At 38.7% G+C, this 20,869-nt stretch overlaps 2 protein-coding genes across 3 annotated transcripts; one reads left to right on the forward strand and one right to left on the reverse strand.

Annotated features, from left to right (window-relative positions):
- Positions 1 to 112: 112 nt before the first annotated feature.
- Positions 113 to 16,556, reverse strand: LOC113682005 (multidrug resistance-associated protein 1). Of its 2 annotated transcripts, none has more exons than XM_027199154.2 (27): positions 16,325 to 16,556; positions 14,226 to 14,370; positions 14,039 to 14,100; positions 13,650 to 13,784; positions 12,620 to 12,853; positions 12,031 to 12,223; positions 10,999 to 11,253; positions 10,238 to 10,303; positions 9,825 to 9,962; positions 9,147 to 9,287; positions 8,857 to 8,935; positions 8,397 to 8,469; positions 8,078 to 8,204; positions 7,649 to 7,825; positions 7,125 to 7,292; positions 6,774 to 6,857; positions 6,233 to 6,329; positions 5,795 to 5,937; positions 4,686 to 5,198; positions 4,133 to 4,332; positions 3,553 to 3,679; positions 3,072 to 3,173; positions 2,724 to 2,870; positions 1,679 to 1,837; positions 1,134 to 1,300; positions 860 to 1,054; positions 113 to 390 (listed from the first exon to the last, which is right to left on the reverse strand). In XM_027199154.2, the coding sequence occupies exons 2-27, from the start codon at positions 14,352 to 14,354 to the stop codon at positions 282 to 284; spliced, it is 4,020 nt and encodes a 1,339-aa protein (XP_027054955.2). In that variant the 5' UTR covers positions 14,355 to 14,370; positions 16,325 to 16,556; the 3' UTR covers positions 113 to 281. The 2 variants fall into 2 exon arrangements, with proteins under 2 accessions (XP_027054955.2, XP_089064618.1); XM_089208492.1 differs by having other exon boundaries at positions 16,358 to 16,525.
- Positions 16,553 to 18,411, forward strand: LOC113681935 (uncharacterized). Its single transcript, XM_027199068.2, has one exon. It carries the CDS (start codon positions 16,716 to 16,718, stop codon positions 18,015 to 18,017), a length of 1,302 nt encoding a protein of 433 aa, XP_027054869.2. The 5' UTR covers positions 16,553 to 16,715; the 3' UTR covers positions 18,018 to 18,411.
- The last annotated feature ends 2,458 nt before the right edge of the window (positions 18,412 to 20,869 follow it).

A 20,869-nucleotide genomic window follows, 5' to 3' on the forward strand; every position in this document is an offset into this window, starting at 1 on the left:
GTTTCGCCGGAGTCTTGCGAATCTGTGAGCCTTTTTCCTCGGTTACGTCGGTGAAATGGATTAACGCTCAGGGTCTGAGAGAACACGGCACAGGAAACACACAACCCAAAACTTTTTCCTTGGTTATATTATCTTGTGAAAAACGCTTTCCTTGGTTATACATCTCGTGAACTTAATGTTCGCGTGTTCATGTTCAGCATGTACTCGTGAGTCTCTTTTAAGGACCACGTGTTGGAATGGGCTGGAATCGAATACACAACCAATGCTCATGCACAAGATCCTCAGGAAAGCCTGGCATCTTGAACCAATTTCGCGAAAAGTCCGTTTCTACTCAGTAAGTTTGAAGGGGAATCAAACTCAGCAATGGAGCCGCTATCGAGAACCAACACCCTGCAAGTGAAACAAAACAGTTTATTTTTAACCTCAACCTCTTCAATTCCAGCAATCTTATAAATCTAGCATCAACAAGTCGTCACTGCCTTCGGCACTTTACAAGGCTACCAAATCAATTCATTCTTGAGCGGAATGGAAAAAAAAAACAAAAACAAAAAAACAAAACAAAAAAAAACGAAAACGAAAACGAACCAGAACAAAAAAAAACAAGTAATGATAAAATTTAATGAACCAAAAATGTATGAACTATCATGATAAGAAAACAAACGGGCGACAGAAAGCTGAATATCACAAAATGCCGAAGTAACTAGCTCATTCCTGGGAGACCTTTTCAGATACAAAGCAGGAATTCACTAGCAAGTCCTAGATTATAAAGAACTTGCTTTACACTTGCTTCACCACGGACGTTGGAGAAGATCCCTTTCTAATCATGAAAGAACTCACAAGTCGAGCAAAAGCTACTGACCTGTCATAATCCATAATAGTGTTGAGCCTGTGAGCTATGGTGAATACTGTGCGGTCAGCAAACTCTCGCCGAATCGTTTGCTGAATGAGTTCATCAGTCTCTAAGTCCACCGCAGCCGTGGCTTCGTCCAGAACCAAGATCTTACTTTTACGCAGCAGCGCACGCGCTAAGCACACCAACTGACGTTGACCAACACTGTGGAGTACAGCCAGTATGAATAATTTGTTTTTTACATGTAATAAAGTTAAAAGAAAAAGTTCGTCAAGTTAATCACCTCAAGTTCTCTCCTCCCTCTGCAATTGTGTACTGAAGTCCTTCATTAAGCCCCGAGACAAAGTTCTTCAGGTGACTCACTTCCAACACGTGCCATAGCTGGTCATCAGTGTATTTATTGAAAGGATCCAAGTTAAGTCGAAGGCTCCCAGAGAATAGCACTGGATCCTGTTGCATTATTCATGCCAAGAATCAGAAGGATTATGTTACAAAAAAATAACACTAACAGTAATAGAAAAGACAACAACCAACAAAATTAAATTTGATCGAGAAAAACAGCAAGCTCTTAGATCACAAGTTTTGTATCATTTGCTACCAGCCCTTCGTAGACTATGATAACATCTCCTTGTGGGACCGAAGGCCCCAAGGGCGTAGTCCCACCCTGTGTAAACCTTTACAAAGTAAAACACGGCACCAGGACCTCTCACTCAGGAGTCCAGCGTACTTATCAACAGACCATCCCATCTCACATACACGTGTGTCCGTACACGTGTCCGTACACGTGTCAATATTGCTTAAACATGTATACCTATACTGTGCTATTACCTGTGGGATGATGGTTAGCCGCGAGCGTAAATCCTGCAGCCCAAGGGTAGCGATGTCAACACCATCGATGGTTATTTTTCCACCAGCTCTCTCCAGAATACGGAACAAAGCTAACGTCAATGACGACTTTCCCGCTCCAGTTCGGCCAACAATGCCTATCTGTTGGAATTAAAAAAAGTACGCCAAAGTATGAAGTGATTTTGCAACCTGATTGAACGTAAACCCGGATAGGAGGGTGGTGTAAATAGCATGAACTTGACTCTGATTAGGATTTCCGCTCGGGTTGTCGAAACATTAGTCACTCAGTGCCATTGACAGTAGCTCTTTCAATCCTTTCAATTCAAGACTCTCTTCAGTAATTCTCCTTACTGTCTGCCACACATCTCTTATGATGTAAGGTCGGAGAATTTGGTATTGGATCAACTAGTAATTCCCCAAATAAAATTTTTCTTTGTTCTCATCACTTGTCTGCTTGATATTGCACTGATATTTTAGGAGCTGAGGCCTTCACTCACCCAGACGATCAGACTTCACGGTCAAATGCATATGAAAGTGTAAGTTTACAGTTCGCTGGCCCTCAATATCATCACTGTACAATTTGACGTTAGCCACGGCAGCTTTCCAGTCAACAATAATGCATTACGCGCAAAGCTTAAGATTAAGAACGATTTCAAAGGTCGAACTTCGTAATTTTAGTCTCTCCACCAAACACAGAGAAAAAGTACCCAGTTGATCCACAAAGCCTCATCCAGGAGCCATTCCTCACTATTTGACATTTCTGTCTTCATTAAACCTTTAACTCCCAAGATCTGATAGTTGATTCTCCCCTCTAGCGGCTACACATTCCCTAGTAAATTAGTATCGAGAATTTGGTATTACATCAAGATAACAAAACTACCTGATAAGTTTGATTATTTTCATTACCTGCTTGCTGGGTGATGGTAAAGAACAAAAGTTACATGTTAATTAGTGATAGGAAACCAAAATTAAAAAAAACATAGTGGGACGATTAACCGTTTAGATATACCCTGGCTTGTTTGTGTACCTTTTCTCCTGGTTTAATATCGCAGCTGATCTGTTTCAGTACAAGAGGTAATCCTTCTCTGTATTTCAAGTCAAATTGATCCATTATAATCCGTCCAGTAAACGGCCAGTCGTCTGGCGGTCGATTTTCTGGGATGATCCATCTAGCCTATGCACAAAATAGTTGATATAATGATTGAAAATGAATGGATAAAGAAAATGACCTGGATCAAACCAAACTACAAATCAAACAAGTTTAAAATCATTTTGGGTTAAATTTTTGAGAAACCTACAACTATCACGCAATAAAACCCTCGAGCTCAGAATTTAATAGTTTTAAATTCTTATTGCTATTATTGTCATTAGTTACCTCTGTATCTGTTTCTGAATATTCTTTTACTCTTTCAACGGAAACAAGTTGAGTTTCTAGTTCACTCGTCATGCGCACTGCCCAGTTGAGAGTTTCCGTAATCTAAAGACAACACAGAAGAAATAAATGAATCTAGATAAATTGATAACTTCTTTAGACAAAAGTGCCGCTCAAGCTTCCAGCTGTGGTTTCTATAGGCGAGTGAAACAACGCGTTCAGCTTGTGCTATGGTTTAGTATCGGTATGTTCACCAACAAGCAAAGAAATGATCCTCACAGGTCACGTGGCTGGACTTCGATCTCAGAAATTGCAGAAACGAAGCACGGAAAAAATTCCCGGCTTCGACGGGATTCGAACCCATGCCTCCCAGAGCGGACTAGTAGCGCGTAACTATCGACTGAGCTACGAAGACACAAGTTGGGAGCGAGGCAAATGTTTGACCCTTTCTTTTACTACATCCGAGCTTAGCCAATGTACTCACCTCTAACGAATATGTTAACGACATTCCCACCAATCCACTCATGATTTTGTCTCTGCTTAAGACAGCAAATAACCCAGCGAATAATATCAAGCAGTTACCGAGAAATTCAAGACGAACTGCGAGCCACCTGTGAAGACAATGAAAACAATGTATCAATTATCCACATTTAAAACGAACACCTTGGATCAAGTGGAGCCAATTTCTGTCCCTAGCTTTGTCTCCCTACATTTATTGTGAAACAAAATTGTATTCAACTGACACCTCTATCACTTGCACGTCGAAACTAAAATAAGACCTTTAAGTGTCCAAAACATGGATGAGCAGATATGTTAAGACGTTAAACTAACATAGACGAACCGCACGTACTCCACTATCTCCAATCACATTGACATTAAATTCAGTTTAGCAATCCCGGCCACAACAGAGCTTACGTGGAAAAAAAAAAAAAAAAAAAAGAAAAGAAACGACGCTCAGGACAGGTGCTTTTATCCACGCTCTGACGAATAGCTAACGCTCGGAAACGTCAGCTTTGAAACTCCAATGAATCCTCCGAGTTCTGCCTTTACTTGCTCTTCCTCACCTGTTTGAGGATACAGTAGAATAGTAAGCCACTTGATTCTCATCCGTTCTATAGTAATTATCGAGGATAAAACGGCGTTGTTGAGAATATGCTCGTATGGTGCTGGCACCGTTCACTGTTTCCAGGAAGTGACTATAGATTGGTGACCGACTGACGGACTCGATCCTCTTCAACTGCCGCGAAGTTGCTACATAAACTCTCTGTAGAAATATAATAAAACAGTTCAATGCTCTTAACATAACGACCAAGGGGAAAAATTAGTCAATTCTCGATTAAAGAAGTACTGTTCGCCAAAATTAATGCAAGTTGGATAATTTAGGCTAAAACTTGCTGGAGTAGATATTAAATTTGAGACTGCTAAAATGTTCTCGTTACGTAATTAATGCAATCCGTGCTGACAAATTTTGTTCATGGCAACTTTTGTCGAGGTCCGCTAGTCTTAGAAAGTCTACCAGGAGAAATAACAGGTCACCTTCTTCCACATATACAAACAAGGAAAACTCGTCACAGCAAAAGCGGGCCCAAGGCTTTCTTTTCGCCTTGGTTCACTCACCTGTATATAAAAATAAAAAATTGCAACAACAGGCAACGTAGCTAAAAACAACGGAGTGGCGTAACTAATCGCTACGATCATCCCAATAATTTCGAGTGAACACCAAATAAAATCCGTGACACACCGCGGTATGGTATCATCAATAGTGTACAAATCTTTCGAGAATCTGTTGACAATTCTCCCCAGTGGGGTGGTGTCAAAGAAGCTCATTGGTGAATGCATAACGTTGACTAGCAGGTTGCGGTGCAACCTTCGAGATGCTCTCATAGCTCCAACTGTGACAAAAATAGAAACAAGGAAAGTGAAGAATCCTTGACCCAAACCGAGGCCACCGTAAATTCCCAAGTACAAGTTTCTTTGTTCGTCTGTAGTGACATTTGCCGAGCTCCAGTACGCCAGCCATATTCCTGTCCCTACTGTGCACGCTTCCATCAGGAGAAAGGACACTATTGTTAGAAAGGAAGCGCAACAGCCCACAGACTTGAGATAGGAGAAGAATACTGCGAACTTGACCTAAAACAATGCGAGAAGTCACATTATTGATACTTATAACCCTTCCGTTCCAAGATCTCATTAGTAATTCTCCCTACTGTGTGCCATATAATTCTTAGGTGGTTGGTTTGGAGAATTTAGTATTAGAGCCACCTATAATCCCCTAATTCATATTTTTCTGTATTCTCATCACTTGTCTGCTTGATATAGTATTGATATTGTAAGGAGAAATTCTCTCTTGGTCACTTGTGGGAGTTAGAGGATAAAGACAAAGGCAGGGACTGTAACAAGGATACTAACAGTAATATTGATAACGATTAACAATGGAAACGATAATGACGATAATAATGATCATGGTGATGATGAAGCTCAAAACTTAAATTGAAAACAATAACGATGATGAAAATGACAACGACGCTGACAATAATCGTGACATCGATAATGACAGTGACAGTGATAACGGTAAGAATGATTACACCGATGAAATAAAGAATCACAAAAATAATTAACAAGCGAGTAAAATACTGCAACGATGGCAGGTCTCTCAACAATTCTTCACCCGTAGGTGAAAGTTTGGTTGGCAACTTGTGCATAAAGCTCTTTATCTAATTACTCACTCTTCCAGTCTCTGAGCGTTCCTCCTCGATCATTTTTCCCAGTTCGTCCTCATCATCGTTTTCATCCTTTTGACTAACTTCCTTAACTTCAGAACTGCTTGCTTTGGAGCTAGCCTTCGCAACTGATCCCTGTTCCTCATTTTCTAGAAAAAAACAAACAACAACACACACATAAACAAAAAATGTACAAAAGGGAATTTGAGCAAGTCAAGGCGAAAAATTCGAAAATTCGAGTTTCACGCTTTGGTTATAAAACCACATATTTCTCCCTTAGACCTGATAAACCATAATCGTGGAAGTGAATAAAAAATGCAGCAAAAGCACTTTGGATGAAAGTTTATACAACAGAAATCATAACAACCAGGTTAATAAGTATTGGGAGAAACGAAACCTCGTGTCCCCCCTTCCCTTGTGATGAAAAAAGCCATCTTTTTTCACCTGTTGAGTTGTCTGAAGAGTGGTTTTCTGATGAGTAGGTTTGTAAGAATTCCGCGAAGGCTCCTGAGTTGGCCATCAACTCTGAGTAAGTACCGCACTGAAAAAGAAACAAACAAACAATAAATTACCTACAATCATCGTACCGTTGGTGGGGAGAATAGCTTAGTTCTTGTGTAAGGCTTAATTGGCGACAGTCTCCAGTGCCATTAAGCTTCCTGTTGGACGCCTATCAATTGAACGCCGAAAAATATGAATTATCCTTTATGTGCTTTGCTAGGCAGCAATGGCGACGTAGTTCTTCCTTTCAATTGTGTGTTTTAAAAGGTCCGTTGCATAGTTTGAGTTTTTTCTGTAACGGACCTTTGCAACATTGCCAAAAAATTCATTGACTTTGCCACCGTGAGACTTTTTTGATTACTTTTACCCAAGTGCACGAGAGAGACCGTTCCCGTTCAACGAGTGCTATTTATGATGTTTTGTGGCACACCAGCTTTCATTTATCTCCATATGCAATGCCATTAAAGATGAACAATAAACAAACCTCGGTAATTCTTCCATCCTTAAGCACGATAATTTGATCCATTTGTGGAAGAAAATGAACTCCATGAGTCACAAGCAAACGAGTCTGTAAAGAAACAAAAAAAGGGCGAACTTCCCTATAATCAAACAGTTAGGAACTAACAAGTCTCAATATACACGGAATTCACGATAGAGGGCCCACTAAAAATCTCAAAATTCCTTGAATCAAATTGTGAAGGCAGTTAATACACAGACTAGCCGTGGGATTAAGCCCGCCTGCCTTCTAACATTTAAAATGAAGTACTGATCGCAAAACATATAACGCTGCCCAGGGAATGAGCCTGCAAGCTCTAAAACACGAACTCTAGCAAACCTTGTTTTTTAACATTCCTCGAGGTCCTACAACGTTCTCAAATATGTGTTTTCCAACATGAGAGTCCACAGCACTGAGCGGATCGTCCAACAAGTAGATATCAGCATTGAAGTACACAGCACGAGCTAGGCTTACACGTTGTTTTTGTCCACCACTTAGATTGATACCCTAAAAGGAGGAGAAAAGAAAATGGTTAAAACAAAATGAAATTTTCAAATACGTAGGAAAGCATCAGGAGTCATGAACAATAGAGTTGACATCAACGGGAATAAAAGGTAAATACCTCATAGAAAACGTGGCAGTCTCATCATTTTTTTTAAATCATTTTGGTTCTTTTTCCCAAAACAACCATGTGTCGAGCCATAGTCTAAGGAATTGGATAGCTTACAAAGTATGCCTACTTTGGTGTTGTTATAAATTTGTGCACTTTGAATTATATTGGTTTTAATGTTCAGACGCTCTTTTGGACTGAGAGAGGTCTGTTGAGAATCCTAGCTCCTTTGAAAAGAAACAAAAGAACATACTCGCTCTCCAATTTCTGTGGAGTCACCGGCGGGAAGAATTTCCAGGTCAGGTCTCAAAGCACACGAGTCAAGCACGTTTTCGTAGCGGGCAGAATCCATGGCTTTGCTGAACAGAATATTGTCTCGTAAAGTTGCGTTCTGTATCCAGGCCTGCTGAGCAACGTACGCCACAGATCCCTACAAATATGCGAAATACAAGAAAACAGGATGTAAACCGCTTCAAGCGCAGGAAAAGCGAAAGTGATCACGTCGGAATTGGTTGTAATTTGCATTTTAATAGCTCGCTTAACAAATAGATATCAGCTTTGACAAGACGCTATCAGCAATTGCTTCAGGGCTAAATTCACGCGAGAGCAAAGCAATGTAAAACTAACGCAATCCATGATCACCTTTGAAAAATAATTGAACAACGTTCTACAGAGTTCTTACCTCCACAGAGACATTTCCATCCACTTTCTCGGCATCTCCAAGGAGGGCAGAAAGTAAGGAAGATTTTCCACATCCAACCTGCCCGACTATGGCGACAAGTGAGCCACTAGGAATTTGCAACGACACCCTGGAAAAAAAAACCCTCACTGGTTAAGTTTCAACCAACAAACGTCTCATAATTCTCATTTACTTGTGCATCATTTGCGCGCGTTTATTGGAGACGGTTTTACTTCCGTTTGGAGATACTTCCAGCGTATAAAACATTAGCTATTTACATGTAATGCTCTTTTCAATTTCGCCGTTAACTTTCAAAACTCACTCCTTCAACACAGGTGCATTTCTGCTGCTCCACGTAAATGTACCATTCTCGATACACACGGCAGAGGACGACACTGTAAAATAAAATATACATAAACAAATAAAACACAATAAAAAAAGGACGTGAACGAGGCAGTAGGAAAAATTTCTTCTGGATTTGAAAGGAATTAAAACAGAACAAGGCGTAGTAAACGAGTTCATTTTGTGTGGTGCTTCCCCCACTGCCTGTTGCTGTTATTGTGATTGTCGCTGTTGTTGCTAATATTTTGGCTTTGTCTTTGAGGACCATGTTGTCATTATAGTTGATGTTGCCTTCAATGTTGTGTTTCCTCTCTCCTTTTCGCTGAGGAGATCGTTCTTTACATCATTAGTCCTTGCGAGCAGGTTACCATTTAAAAGTTGACGAACAGTTTATTGAATGATTATCTGAAAATGACAAGAAGGTGAACAGGAAATCTTACATGTTGTTCTTTGGACACTGTTGAGGTCCAGTTCCTCTAGGTTTAGAAAATCTTGCAGCCTCTTCAGAGATACACTTGCCTGTTGAACAAACAAACAAATAAACAAATGAACCAATGAATAAACAAAAACAAGAAAACTTCCAGTAAATTCCCATGCGGATAATGTTTCAAAATTCTGAGTTAAAGTCACTTTTAAAATCTTCGGTGAAATAAATGGTCATTTTGTTGATGTGAGTTTACTAATTAGATTTAGAGAACAACAACAAAAGAGGGTTAAATATTCGAATTACCTGAACACAGGAAACGATGACATCGGGAAGCATGACAAGTGGGAAGCGCATCACATTAAAAAGCGCCAAGGCAACGAAAGCTTTACTAGCTGTTAGCAAATTGCCAGTAATTACATAGATCGCAAATGTGGTGACTGCCACCTGAAGAAAGTAGAAAAAAAAAGATGCACACAACGGTTTAGAAGAACATTTACTCAGTTTGACCAATCGCTAAAAAGCAACTGTCCGGCTGTAATTATGAATTGAAGACTTTTTGCTATTTGACATACATTACATAAAAAAATGGTTTAGGATTACATTTGATTGCGTAGTCTGATCATTCGGTTGAGTTAAGTTGTTTATGTAGTTAGAAATAAACGTGAGTTCAAATTGTACTGGAAAGTAGAGCATAAAAAAGTTCACTTAGGTATGTTCCACTGTAACTGGCTGACTCTAGACTTTATCTTGGTTTGTTTGATTTTTGTTTGTTTGTTTCGATTTACTGCCATAAAATCAAATCCAAAGCAACAACAACGGCCAATCAGAAGAGAGAGAATCATCGCCAGAAGAGCCAATGAGAACTCAAAGTAAAAACAAGCAAACTACCTAAAGCGCGGGAAACGATCACTAGCGTTGCTTCCCTTTGCTCGTTTGGGTTTTGGAAAGAGAAAACCTGAGAAGTCTTGATTAGGAACTTACTAATGTCGGTGCACAGCCAAACGTAAACATAAATCCTGCCGCCCAGAAATCAGAATTCCTCAAGTACTTTAGCTCTTTTTTACGTTTTGTTTCCACCTCTTTCATGAAGGACTCCTCCCAAGCGTACAACTTGAGGACCTGGAAACAAACAATTATATCAATCAACACGAGAAATCGCAGTTGTTTTTATAGACTGATCGATCGAAACTTTCTCTTTCAATTCATTCACAAATCAGACAATGACCGTCCCACTGGGTCTATTAACCGTTAACACCCTTACATCAGTATTTATATTCTCCTTACTGTTCTCCATACAATTCGTAAGGAGCTGACAAGGAGAATTTGTCTCACAATCTTACCCTTAGTTGGTAGAATTTCCTTTATTCTCGTGACCTTAAGTTGCAGAAACTTACCTTTATTCCGCTAAGAATTTCATTCATCAGTTTAATCCTTTCATCTTTTTCACTCATTTGTTTTACCTGTAGGTTCGTTTAAAATAGAATAATTTCAAATATCTTTCATTTAGCAACCTCCATCAAGTTAGGAGGAATATCAATTGCATAAATCAACCTCTTTAATTAAGTTGTCAAAACGAAAAGCGCAGCTAAATATTTAACATTTCAGGTTACCCTAGACAATTTAGGCTGTATGTCTAAGCTACTTAATAAAAAATGTAGCCACTTTTGATGACAGATGCCTAAAGCCATGTTACCATAAGGCTGTTCAAACTGTAACATCACAGCTGTTTGTTAAGGGGGTTATGAGGATTGGTGTTTTTATTTAACGGCGATCACATCAGCTACAGAAGTCCGCGATCAAACACTGCAGTATATAAACTGGGCTCGTGGCTGGTCTTTGCTCCTAGGTTCGAGGGGGAGGAGCGCAGGCTCATATCCCCAAACAGCGGCTGGTAGTCGAGCCTTTATATAAACCTGCAAACCTGAAGCCTGTATTTCTATCTGCCGTGAAATCGGATTGGAACATGAGGCATCCATACTCTTTTTTGAAACTAAAGTGCGTGCTCTATAGCAAAATAACAATGCAAGGACGTTCAAGGAAACTATGACAGTAGCAGTATAAGTAAAAATCTACCGCAATACTAGAGGTGCTTGTTGTTGAGAACAACAAAATCAAAGGTGTGCTATTTCTGACCAAAACTGGTCTATTAACTGACCTGAAGAGTACTCATTCTACTTCCAAAAAACATATTTAATGGAATAATTAGAATCATGACTCCTAGTCCAGCCAGAATGGAGAGTCCAAGAGTACTATAGAGGAAGTATAGAGAACCAGCGATCTGAAGTGGACTCGACCACAATGAGTTTATGTAAGTCGTGAGCTCCATCAGGCGCTGTGCATCCACCGACATCAGGTTCACAAGCTCGCCTGCTGTTGTCTTCCCTTTAGCCTTGCTATTCAATACTAGAGCCTATGAAATACAAACAAAAGAATACGATGCGAGCTCTACTTGTCTTTATGTGTTTCAAGCCTGCACATAATTTTGGTGAGAGAGTGCTTAATATTTTGTTGGTGAACATTATAGTTGCCATATTTCGTATTTTAGACAGTGGAAAACTGGGGAGAGAAAGAAAGGGTGAGTGTCGATAGAAAAGGGGTTGAAATAGGGTGGAGTCTTCTTGCCTTGCTCCCTACCCCCTCAACCCACATTGTCCACTCTACTATAATCACACACCAAGCGTAAAGAACTCAACTGATCTGCACTTCAAAGTAGTTCTTCACAAACTAAGGCACTTCCGCTGGAATGACTGTGGTACAGGGGTACTACATGACTGTAGATATATGAAAATCATATATGTGCACTGCAGGTGAAGAAATTAATATAGAAGCGATCCTCACAGTAATGAACACTACTGAACTAGTAGTTGAACTAAGGCCTGAAAAAAATTCAGGCCTGTAAGGGATTTGAACCCATAACCTCTGCAATACTGGTGCAGCACTCTACCAACTGAACTAACAAGCCAGCTGGAAGCTGGCTGGTTAGTTTAATTTTCTACTTAGAACTTAAGTGATATGATTTAATGAAAGGAAATAATGAAAGATGCAATCTTTTTTGAATCACACTCTCAAATATTCACCAACATATGTCGCTCCTGCATCTACACAAATAAATGATTAGCAGAAACCAGGAAAACAAACAAACTGATCTCAGCTTTTAGATTTTCCAACTCACAAGTATCTCAGTTACCTTTTCATAAACCAAACCAATGATGCCTGTGCGCATTCTCATGCCAATCTGTTGCATAATGTGGAAATACTGGTGAAGTGCCAATGACTGAATCGCAGCTACTCCAAACATGGCCCCGGCATATGCATAACCTTTCCACTCTTTCCATGGACCAAAGATATCATCTTTGTCTTCAGTATAGCCAACTAATAATCTAAAAAATTATTAAACAGTTCTTTAAAAATTTCAAATAGCTTCAATAACATAAATAACTGTCAGTTAGAGGCAAAGGATTGGGAACATCACCATGCATACTCTTCTAACTATTTCACATGTTATTATTGTTGGCATATTCTATGTATTCAGTAAAGTTTTGCAATCTTGAGCCTCTCATTTAATTCTTTTGTGCGAGGGAGGTGACGGACAGTGCTTTCTCTAGCATGACTAAATATGATGGAAAATGTTATGCAAATCTAAAAAACAAAGCAGTACACTTTTGAATGAAAATAAAGGATTATGTAAAAATCATCCATCTACCATCACCACTTTAGATTCTGAGTCTAGGTTTATTATATTTCTCTAACAAATCAAGTGAAAGGGAACACTGTACTTTAGAAGCTGAGGCTGGATGAAAATGAGCAAATCGTGCAACAGCTTGCAAAAGACAGCAAGAGCAAACTTGAACCCAAACAGGCTTCCCAGTGTTTTTCTGAGAGAAGGTTTTTTCTCCTCTTTTCTCGTTGAGGTATTTTCGACGTCCTCATCAGGGCCACTGTCATCATCCAATAGTCTATCACTTTCATTGTATTCATCTTCATCTTTATGACTTCTTCTGTCTGAATTTCTAATCAAAATCAAATAAAAATAATTGACAGAAAAATCAAGCAATGTCCCATGAGATGATTCTTGAATACTCAACCTTAAACAATTTGAAGGGGTTCTTATAATTAGCTGCATTAACTCCTTAGAAGTAGAGAAAGTGGTAGAACTTAGAGTTGGGCACTCAGGTGTGATGAGTAAAGGGTTAGGAGTCAAGAATAAAGGGGAAAAGGTCAAGGGTCAGAGTTGAAGGGTGAGGGGTGATGAGTCAGTGCTTATTAGTGAGGTAACAGTCATAACTAGGAGGTGAGGAGAGGAAGAGGGCAGAAGGAAAAGGGAAGTTTCGAGAGCAACTGTAGAGCACACACTTTAGTTTCTAAAAAGAGTATGGATGCCTCATGTTCCAATCCGATTTCACGGCAGATAGAAATACAGGTTTCAGGTTTGCAGGTTTATATATTTGATTTCCCTGGTGAAAGGGATGTATAGAGATGGATACAACAGCTGAGGAATAGGAGTTGAGCCTTTTGGCAGTGTGTCTCCAAGGTGACACAAACAGAACTAACGATCAGTCATCCTCATAGAACCAACTGAAAGGGAAAAACTAAGACAAGAGGAAGATAAAAAGGTGATTACAACTGGGCATAAAAGTTTTCATGACTCTCTGGCACATCAAGTGAACTTTCACATCCAGTCAAAACCACCCTGTTATTTCCTTCTCACCCAATTATTTGCCTCAAGGATGATGATCAGTAAACATACAAGAAGCCAGAACTTAATTTTTCACATTATTTTACAATACACTTTATCTGGTTTCTTACATTTTTCTGCATTTCACTTGTTGTTCTGTCCATTTCTTTTTCAGTTTTGGGACAATATATGTTGCTTGATTTTCTCTCCTCAAGGCCCATAAATCCTTGTCCTTGAGCGGTCTTTTGTAACCAGTAGATATAATCCTGGAAAAAAATTAAAGTTATTGGCTATTTTTATTGACACTGGTGCACAAAGTTAGACCAAGGGAAGAGGATTCACATCTACAGACCAAGAATTCTCTAATTTATAGATAACGTCCAATATGAATCAAGTCTTTGATAATTTCTTGCAAAACCTCAATCATGGAGGACTACAGTAGTCCTTTCAAGATTGTATGATAGCCTGTTCTGGGTAATCAGATCACATAAACTATATCATTTCATACAAAAGTTCTCACCAGTTAAACCACCAAAATGTGAGCCTTGAGAGAAAGTTGGCTCTATCTTCAGGATTTTGTTTCTATATGAAATGAAATAAAACCACAGTCAATCAGTACCTTTACCAAAAAAAACAGATTACAGATGTGATATTTTAGAGAAACAGGTGTAAAAGATTTCATTGATCAGTTGCAAAATTTAACCTACCCTTTTTACTTCTTCCCTCTTAGCAACCTCAGCAAAAGAAGCCCATCCATTGTCAACAAAATTCTCTGATTGAGTTTGGGAAGTCACAGCTTCAGAATTGATTGAACCATCTTCAACACGTACTTCCATTTTTACAAAAACTAATCTGAAATGAAAAAGAACAAAGCTGAGGTCAAAGTGTACTGCCCAACCATTTAACTCCTATGAGTGATCAAGACAGAATTTCTCCTTACTACATCTATACAATATCATGCAAGCAAGTGATGAGAATAAAGGAAAACATCAATTAGTGGATTACTAATTGATCTGATACCAAATTATTCAAACTAACATAATTAGAATCGTTTGGCAGACAGTAAGGAGAATTACTTGTGAGATCTTAGGAGTTAAATGGTTAACAAATAGATTTCATGCTGTCATGTGTCTGTTTGATAATAAATCACAGATGATGTCAAAATGTGGTAAGTGTTGGGAAAAAATGCATGCAAGGCACTGCTGAGTGTGTCACTGGTGTTCTTATCACATTTTTATGTCTTTTGTGATCTATTACTGTACAGACCACAACAACATAGAATCTATTTGCTTAATACAATAAAATGCAATGTTGTCTATGGCGATGTCATCTGTGCATCCTTCTTTCAAAAGATCATACTAACCAATCAAAATGTGTGTATTCAGCCTATGATATATAATGCTAATAGAACCAAGTGGAGTCCAATTCAGTCAGTAATCGTATGAGCGAATGACAAAATCATACAACTGTGAGGCAGGAGTCTGATTTGTTAATCATATATATGATTGGACGACACAATGTCCTGTTACCAATTAATCAAAACTATGACAAAATTTGAGAAAGAAATTAAAATTGGTTATACATTTTCACAAAAAAATACAATAGTTAAGTTGGCAATATGCAAGACAACAGCACGTGCACATGACAGTTCAGAGTCCACTTACACAGACATGATGTATGAACTGTCCCTTTAACTGTCCTATTATGCTGTCCAATTACAAGCATGATGTGTACACTGTCCTATTTGTGCTCAAATCGGGCTGGTGATAACGGATTGCGTTCGATAATTTTGTTACAGTTTTGATTAAAATAGAAATTGATGTTTACTCCTGTTTAACACAACAGCCCGCGGAGAAAGACTTAAAATTATCATTTTCTTAGTCATTCTAGGGACTAGGCAATTTAGTTCTATGAGCAACTAAACAAAACAGGGCCAATGAGGTCCAGCTCAATTGTCAGCATGCTGTGAAGAACGAGGCAAAACTTAAAAGGATGTGCATTAATGACATGTACTTGTGTACAGAAGTAATGCCAACATAAAAGTAAGAAGTAATGCCAACATAAAAGTACCAAAATTCAATACATATTACATGAAAAACAGTTTTTCCAGAAGAGGACCTATCGTTTTTAACACACTTCTCCAAGAATCAAATTTAAGAAATATAACCATTAAGCAGCTCTCCTTGTTAGCCTACAAATCAAAGGCACTTTTAAATTTGAACTTTAATTCCATTTCTCCACAGACAGTGAATTTTAAGGACCCCAATTTTAAATATTTTTAGATCTTCTAATTTTGATAGGCTGCTTTGATTATTGTATTTTACTACATTTCATTTTATTCCATTTTACGCACGACCCCACAAGCGTGTAGTCGCTTTAACAATTATCGTGTTTAAATAAAGTCTTTAATTAATTAATTAATTAATGTAACTGGCACATGTACAGCATTGGACATGTAGAATGTCAGAGATGCATTTAGTTTAAGCACCTGAGGACTGACAGTCTTCTGTGTAGCTTGACAATCTTCGCCGGCCAATTACGCACGCAATCGAGTCACAAAGTTTTTCTAAATCTAACTTCGACCGACATGAATTCGTACCAACAAATCCATAAGCCCACATACAAAAACAAGTTTAGCTTGTTTGTTTATATCCGGCATTGTTGTTACGATCTTAAGTTGTGCTACAAAAGGATTGTAACTCAGCAGCACCTTCTAGTATATGCAGAATAGTAATCTCGCTTAAGTAGTGCACATGTTACAAGTAAGTATGAAAAAATCATTCAATTCCAATTATGATACGCTTACCAAGGTCGAGCCAGCCGGTAAATAGCGCAATACCTGCAAATCGTTGAGTTGTAGAGATTACGTGAAGATGTCAGCAAGCGACGCAGTGTAAACAAGATGGAGGGAAGACACCGGCTTGCTTCGTGTCACACGCCGATGATGACCTGAGGGCCGCTTGTTTCCACCACAGTGGTGCAATCTGCGATAGCAGTCTGGTATCGCACAACTTTTCCCTGAGGAGTCTGGTACCTAACTGAAAACAAAATGGCGGCCGTTGCAATGCATTAGGACTAGCAGAAGTTTTACCTTCTGTTGTACTGTAAGACCACTCAGAATACTGTCTAATCTTCACCACATAAAAGAATACCCAGGAAAATTTTGCGGAGAAAGAAATCGTGTTCTTTTATAGAAAATGAATACGCTTTTACCCAAAGTTCGTCGTGCCCACATGCTTGGAAATCAGTTGCGCGGTCACATCTCTAACAGTCTTCATGATAAATTCTTGTCTGTGGCTTTTCTGGGTTATTTCCCCAAAAGCTATCTCTTCCACACATCTGGATTATATGAAGCTCGTCCAAGTAATAAGAAAGCCGAGAGAACAGAGAAATCTAGAGAAACTTCTGGCAAGCTTCTGGAGAAGTTACGAAAGACACGCCTTGAGGGACTAGTAAACCCTGAGCCTGTGTCCACACCTGAAGAGAAACTCACCAAGCGAATTAGGAAGATACAGTCCATCAAGGGGCTTTTGCAGTTTTACTGGTTCAGAGTGAATAAAAAGCGAGAACTGACTCCTCTCCATAAATTCACAATTCTTGAATGTATCGTGGTGTATTTCTCGAAAAGCGTTCAGATGAGAGATGTGTTTTTGACTCAGCCTCTCCAACAGAGTTTGTTTGAGATGCTGGCGCAAGACGTCAGGGTACACCTTAATGACTTTGATGCGAATCAGATATACAACGTTGTAATTTACATGGCTAAATTGTGTGTTAAAGATCCTTCTATCTACGCGGATCTCGAAAGGGGAATTTTGTACCACAAACTCAGAGGATACTCTAACAAACAGCTGTCTCAGCTAGGCTGGGCATTCGCAAAATACTGTTTGCATACAAATGTTGTTGAAATATTCCATGCCTTAGATAAGGAGATTTTCTCAAGAGACATATCAAAATTTTCATCTGAAGAACTGTGCACTATAGCTTGGTCGTTTTCTGAGTTTGGCTTTCCCAAAGATAGGCAATTTTACAAGGCGATTGGTAGTGAGATTTTAACTCGAGATCTCAGCCAATTTAAGCCATGGACTCTGGCATCTCTGTCACTTTCTTACTCTAGAGCAGATGCTTTTGTAGCTGAAGTGTTTGAAGTGGTTGAAGAAGAGCTGTTACAGCGTGATGATCTCAAATCCTTTGCAACAAATGATTTGGTTATCCTTGTGATGGCATTTGGTAGAGTTGGAAAGCTCCATCCTGAATTGTTCCAAAAGTTTGAAGTTACAATGGTGACAAGAAGAGACTATGCCGAGACAGTTGTGAGGGAGTATTTGCAAGAAACTTACCATCTGTTAAAGAAAAGTGAGTTTCATCTCGCAGTTGTGGTCAAAATGATTGAGCGTGTATTAGACCCAGATGTGTGTAATTCTTTATTTGATATTCTGTTTCGCCCTCGTAGATCTTGGAAAGAAAAAGTTCTTCACCAGTACCTTTTTAAAGCTTACTAGGCAGTCAAAACATAGCATACATAAAGAATTATCTGTCTTTGAAAGATTGCCACCCTTCCATAATTCTGTGAGACCATCAGCAAGCCAGCCAGTCAGTCTGTCTGTTAGTCAGACTGTCTGTCAGTTGCACTCAGTTGATTGTCAGTTAGAAGAAGGGAAGGGTAGATTAAGATCACAGGCTGACTTTTTTAAATATTTCAACACGTTTTATATGTTTACCACTTAAAATGCTAGCCTTTTAAATTTTTCTGTTGTAAAGTCTGTAATTGTTAGTGAGTGAATGAGTGAATCAATCAGTCAATCTGTCAAAGAAATGTCTTTTTCTCCCATGAAAACTGCCAATGAGTGTCCTGTGTAGAAATGTCTTGTTCTTATAAAATGATGCCATAATTGCTTGCATTTCTTGACGAGAATAACTTAACTATACCCCAGATGAACTTTTTTTAGTGTTTAAAGGGATGTGATATGTTTTATTGTGTAATGAAAATTTATTAATCACTATTTTTTACACTTTGTTATTTTCCTAAAAAGTTTTAATCTCATTGGTTTTTTGTGTGTGTGTGTGTGGGGGGGGAGAGGGAAGAAATTACAGGCCTTTCTGATCAATCCTCTCTGAAATCCTTAGAGAGGATAGCATCCACTGCTTCCTGATCTTATGTGTTCAATCAATGGTTAATGATTATCAGGGATAAAAAGTGTTCCAACAGATTAAGGTTTTATGGATCAATGTGTCAGTTTCTGAGTAACTGCGCACCTGCTTGTCCTCTAGCCCAACAACAGTTGACTTAAAGTTAGTCAGGGTTAATATTAGGTTAGGGAAGAGGTGGCTCAGATACTGCTCAGATAAGCTCAGACATGCTGAGGTACTGCTAAGATACACACAGATATGCTGAATTACTGACATTGATCTGGTTTTTTTTTATAGCAAGCTTGCTATTAGCTTACTGATTTTGTAAAGACTTGCCTTGTGCTTGTGATTTTCTAACTTTCCTGTTGTTTGCTCAAAGTTCTTCTTTGGTTTTGTGTGGGAAAAATGTGCCCTTTTGAGTAACTTGCTTTAAGAACCCTTTAACTCCCAAGATCTCATTAGTAATTCTCCTAACTGTAAGCTATACAGTTCTTGTTTTGTTAGTTTGGAGAATTTAGTATTTAATCAACTTACAGTCCCTAATTTAAATTTTTCTTTATTCTTAACACTTGTCTGCTTGATATTGTATTAATATTGTAAGGAGAAATTCTATCTTGGTCACTCATGGGAGTTAAAGGGTTAAGTAGATCTAACTGGCTCCTTTTTTGACAGATGTTTCTGAAATTCACTAAACATTTAAACACATGCACCATGTTATTGAATATTCACTTCCATTCAAAATACCAAAAGGACTTATTTCTTCATCTTTTAGCGTTCATAATAGATGAACACCAATAAGAGTTAATCTTTTTTATTTGCAAACAACAACAACAACAACACTTGATTAATAACTCTTAGCTCAAAGGCTTGTGTTTACCATCAAAAGGAATTGCAAAATCCCCCTTCAAGACCTAAATGTAGTGCAATAGCTCAAGAATATTCTAGAACTTAATTGTCACGCAACAACTAAGGAATGTTTGAGGTCACCACAATCTCATGCCCAGTCGAATTTCAATAGCACCAACTATAACGTTAACAAACTTCAGTGCGGTCAAAAGACTGGCACCAAGACCAACTCTACTGCCAATCTCACCTAAGTAGGGAAGAGATGGAAGAAAGTCAAAGAGCACTGATATGAAATTAACATTTATGACTTAGACTTTCTTACCAATAAAATTTCCACTTAAGCTTTCTCAAGTGCATTTGTACAGTTGAGAGTTGGTTGAGGACTATGTTAACTGACATCTTTCAATCTATGATGATATACAAGTCATTTTGATAAATTGTGAGAACGGGGCTTCTCTTGTTTTCTGCTGTGCAAAAGCTAAGAAAGGTGTCATATATGATCCAAATATTTCTTTGAAATTGAAAAATATGCAATACAATTATTAATAGCAATTCTATTTAGAGAAGAAATCTGCCGACCGGAAAGCAGGAAATCGCAGGAAACCGCGACATTGGGGAGGGGTAGGTGCGCAGCTGCTTAGAAACAGTATGGAGATAGTAGCTTGGCAAAACAAAGAAAGGAACAACAAAGGGAGTTACTGGATGCGAAAATAACAACATCAGCAGCAAATAGCGACAGTAAACAGGTTTTAAGCCCGCAAAAAGAGACCAAAAAAATTAGCGTTTCAAAAAAGTTTCGAAGTCATTGATCTTACCTGAATTAAACGTGTGGCAGAGCCCCATGGGAGTCACAACTGTCCAGTGATCGCATGTTGGTTTTTCGTTCCAAAGACAGCTGTGCATTAATTAAGTGTCGTCGATTTGATGACCCGCAAGGTGAAGAAATTGTGTAGGGTTCGAGTTTGTATAATTGCGTAACCCTTTAGCCTTTAAGAGTGACTAGCATCTAATTTCTCCTTACAATATCACCACTGAATCAGACATGAAGTTATGAGAATGGAGGAGATGATCACCAACTAAAGCAACTCTTGACTGTTAAACAAATTCTCCTTGTCAGCCTCTGGAAATGTATGGAGAACAGTATGGAGAAGATGCATAATGATCTAAGAGGGTAAAGGGTTAAAAATGCTCTCAGTTGAAACAGTACCTTGTATTATTGACTTAAAATACTGGTAAAAAAAAGCTGACAGCTCCTATTTACTTTAGCCACAGACTTTCTGATTATGTTAAAGTTGCAGATAGTCACGGATGGAAAATCCGTGATGGCCTCGTGTTTCGAACTGACTTCAGTCGTGACCGGGTAGTTGAAATACTTCTT

The sequence above is a fragment of the Pocillopora damicornis genome, chromosome 6, assembly GCF_964200805.1.
Source record: "Pocillopora damicornis chromosome 6, jaPocDami1.2, whole genome shotgun sequence".
NCBI classification, from domain to species: Eukaryota; Metazoa; Cnidaria; class Anthozoa; order Scleractinia; family Pocilloporidae; genus Pocillopora; species Pocillopora damicornis.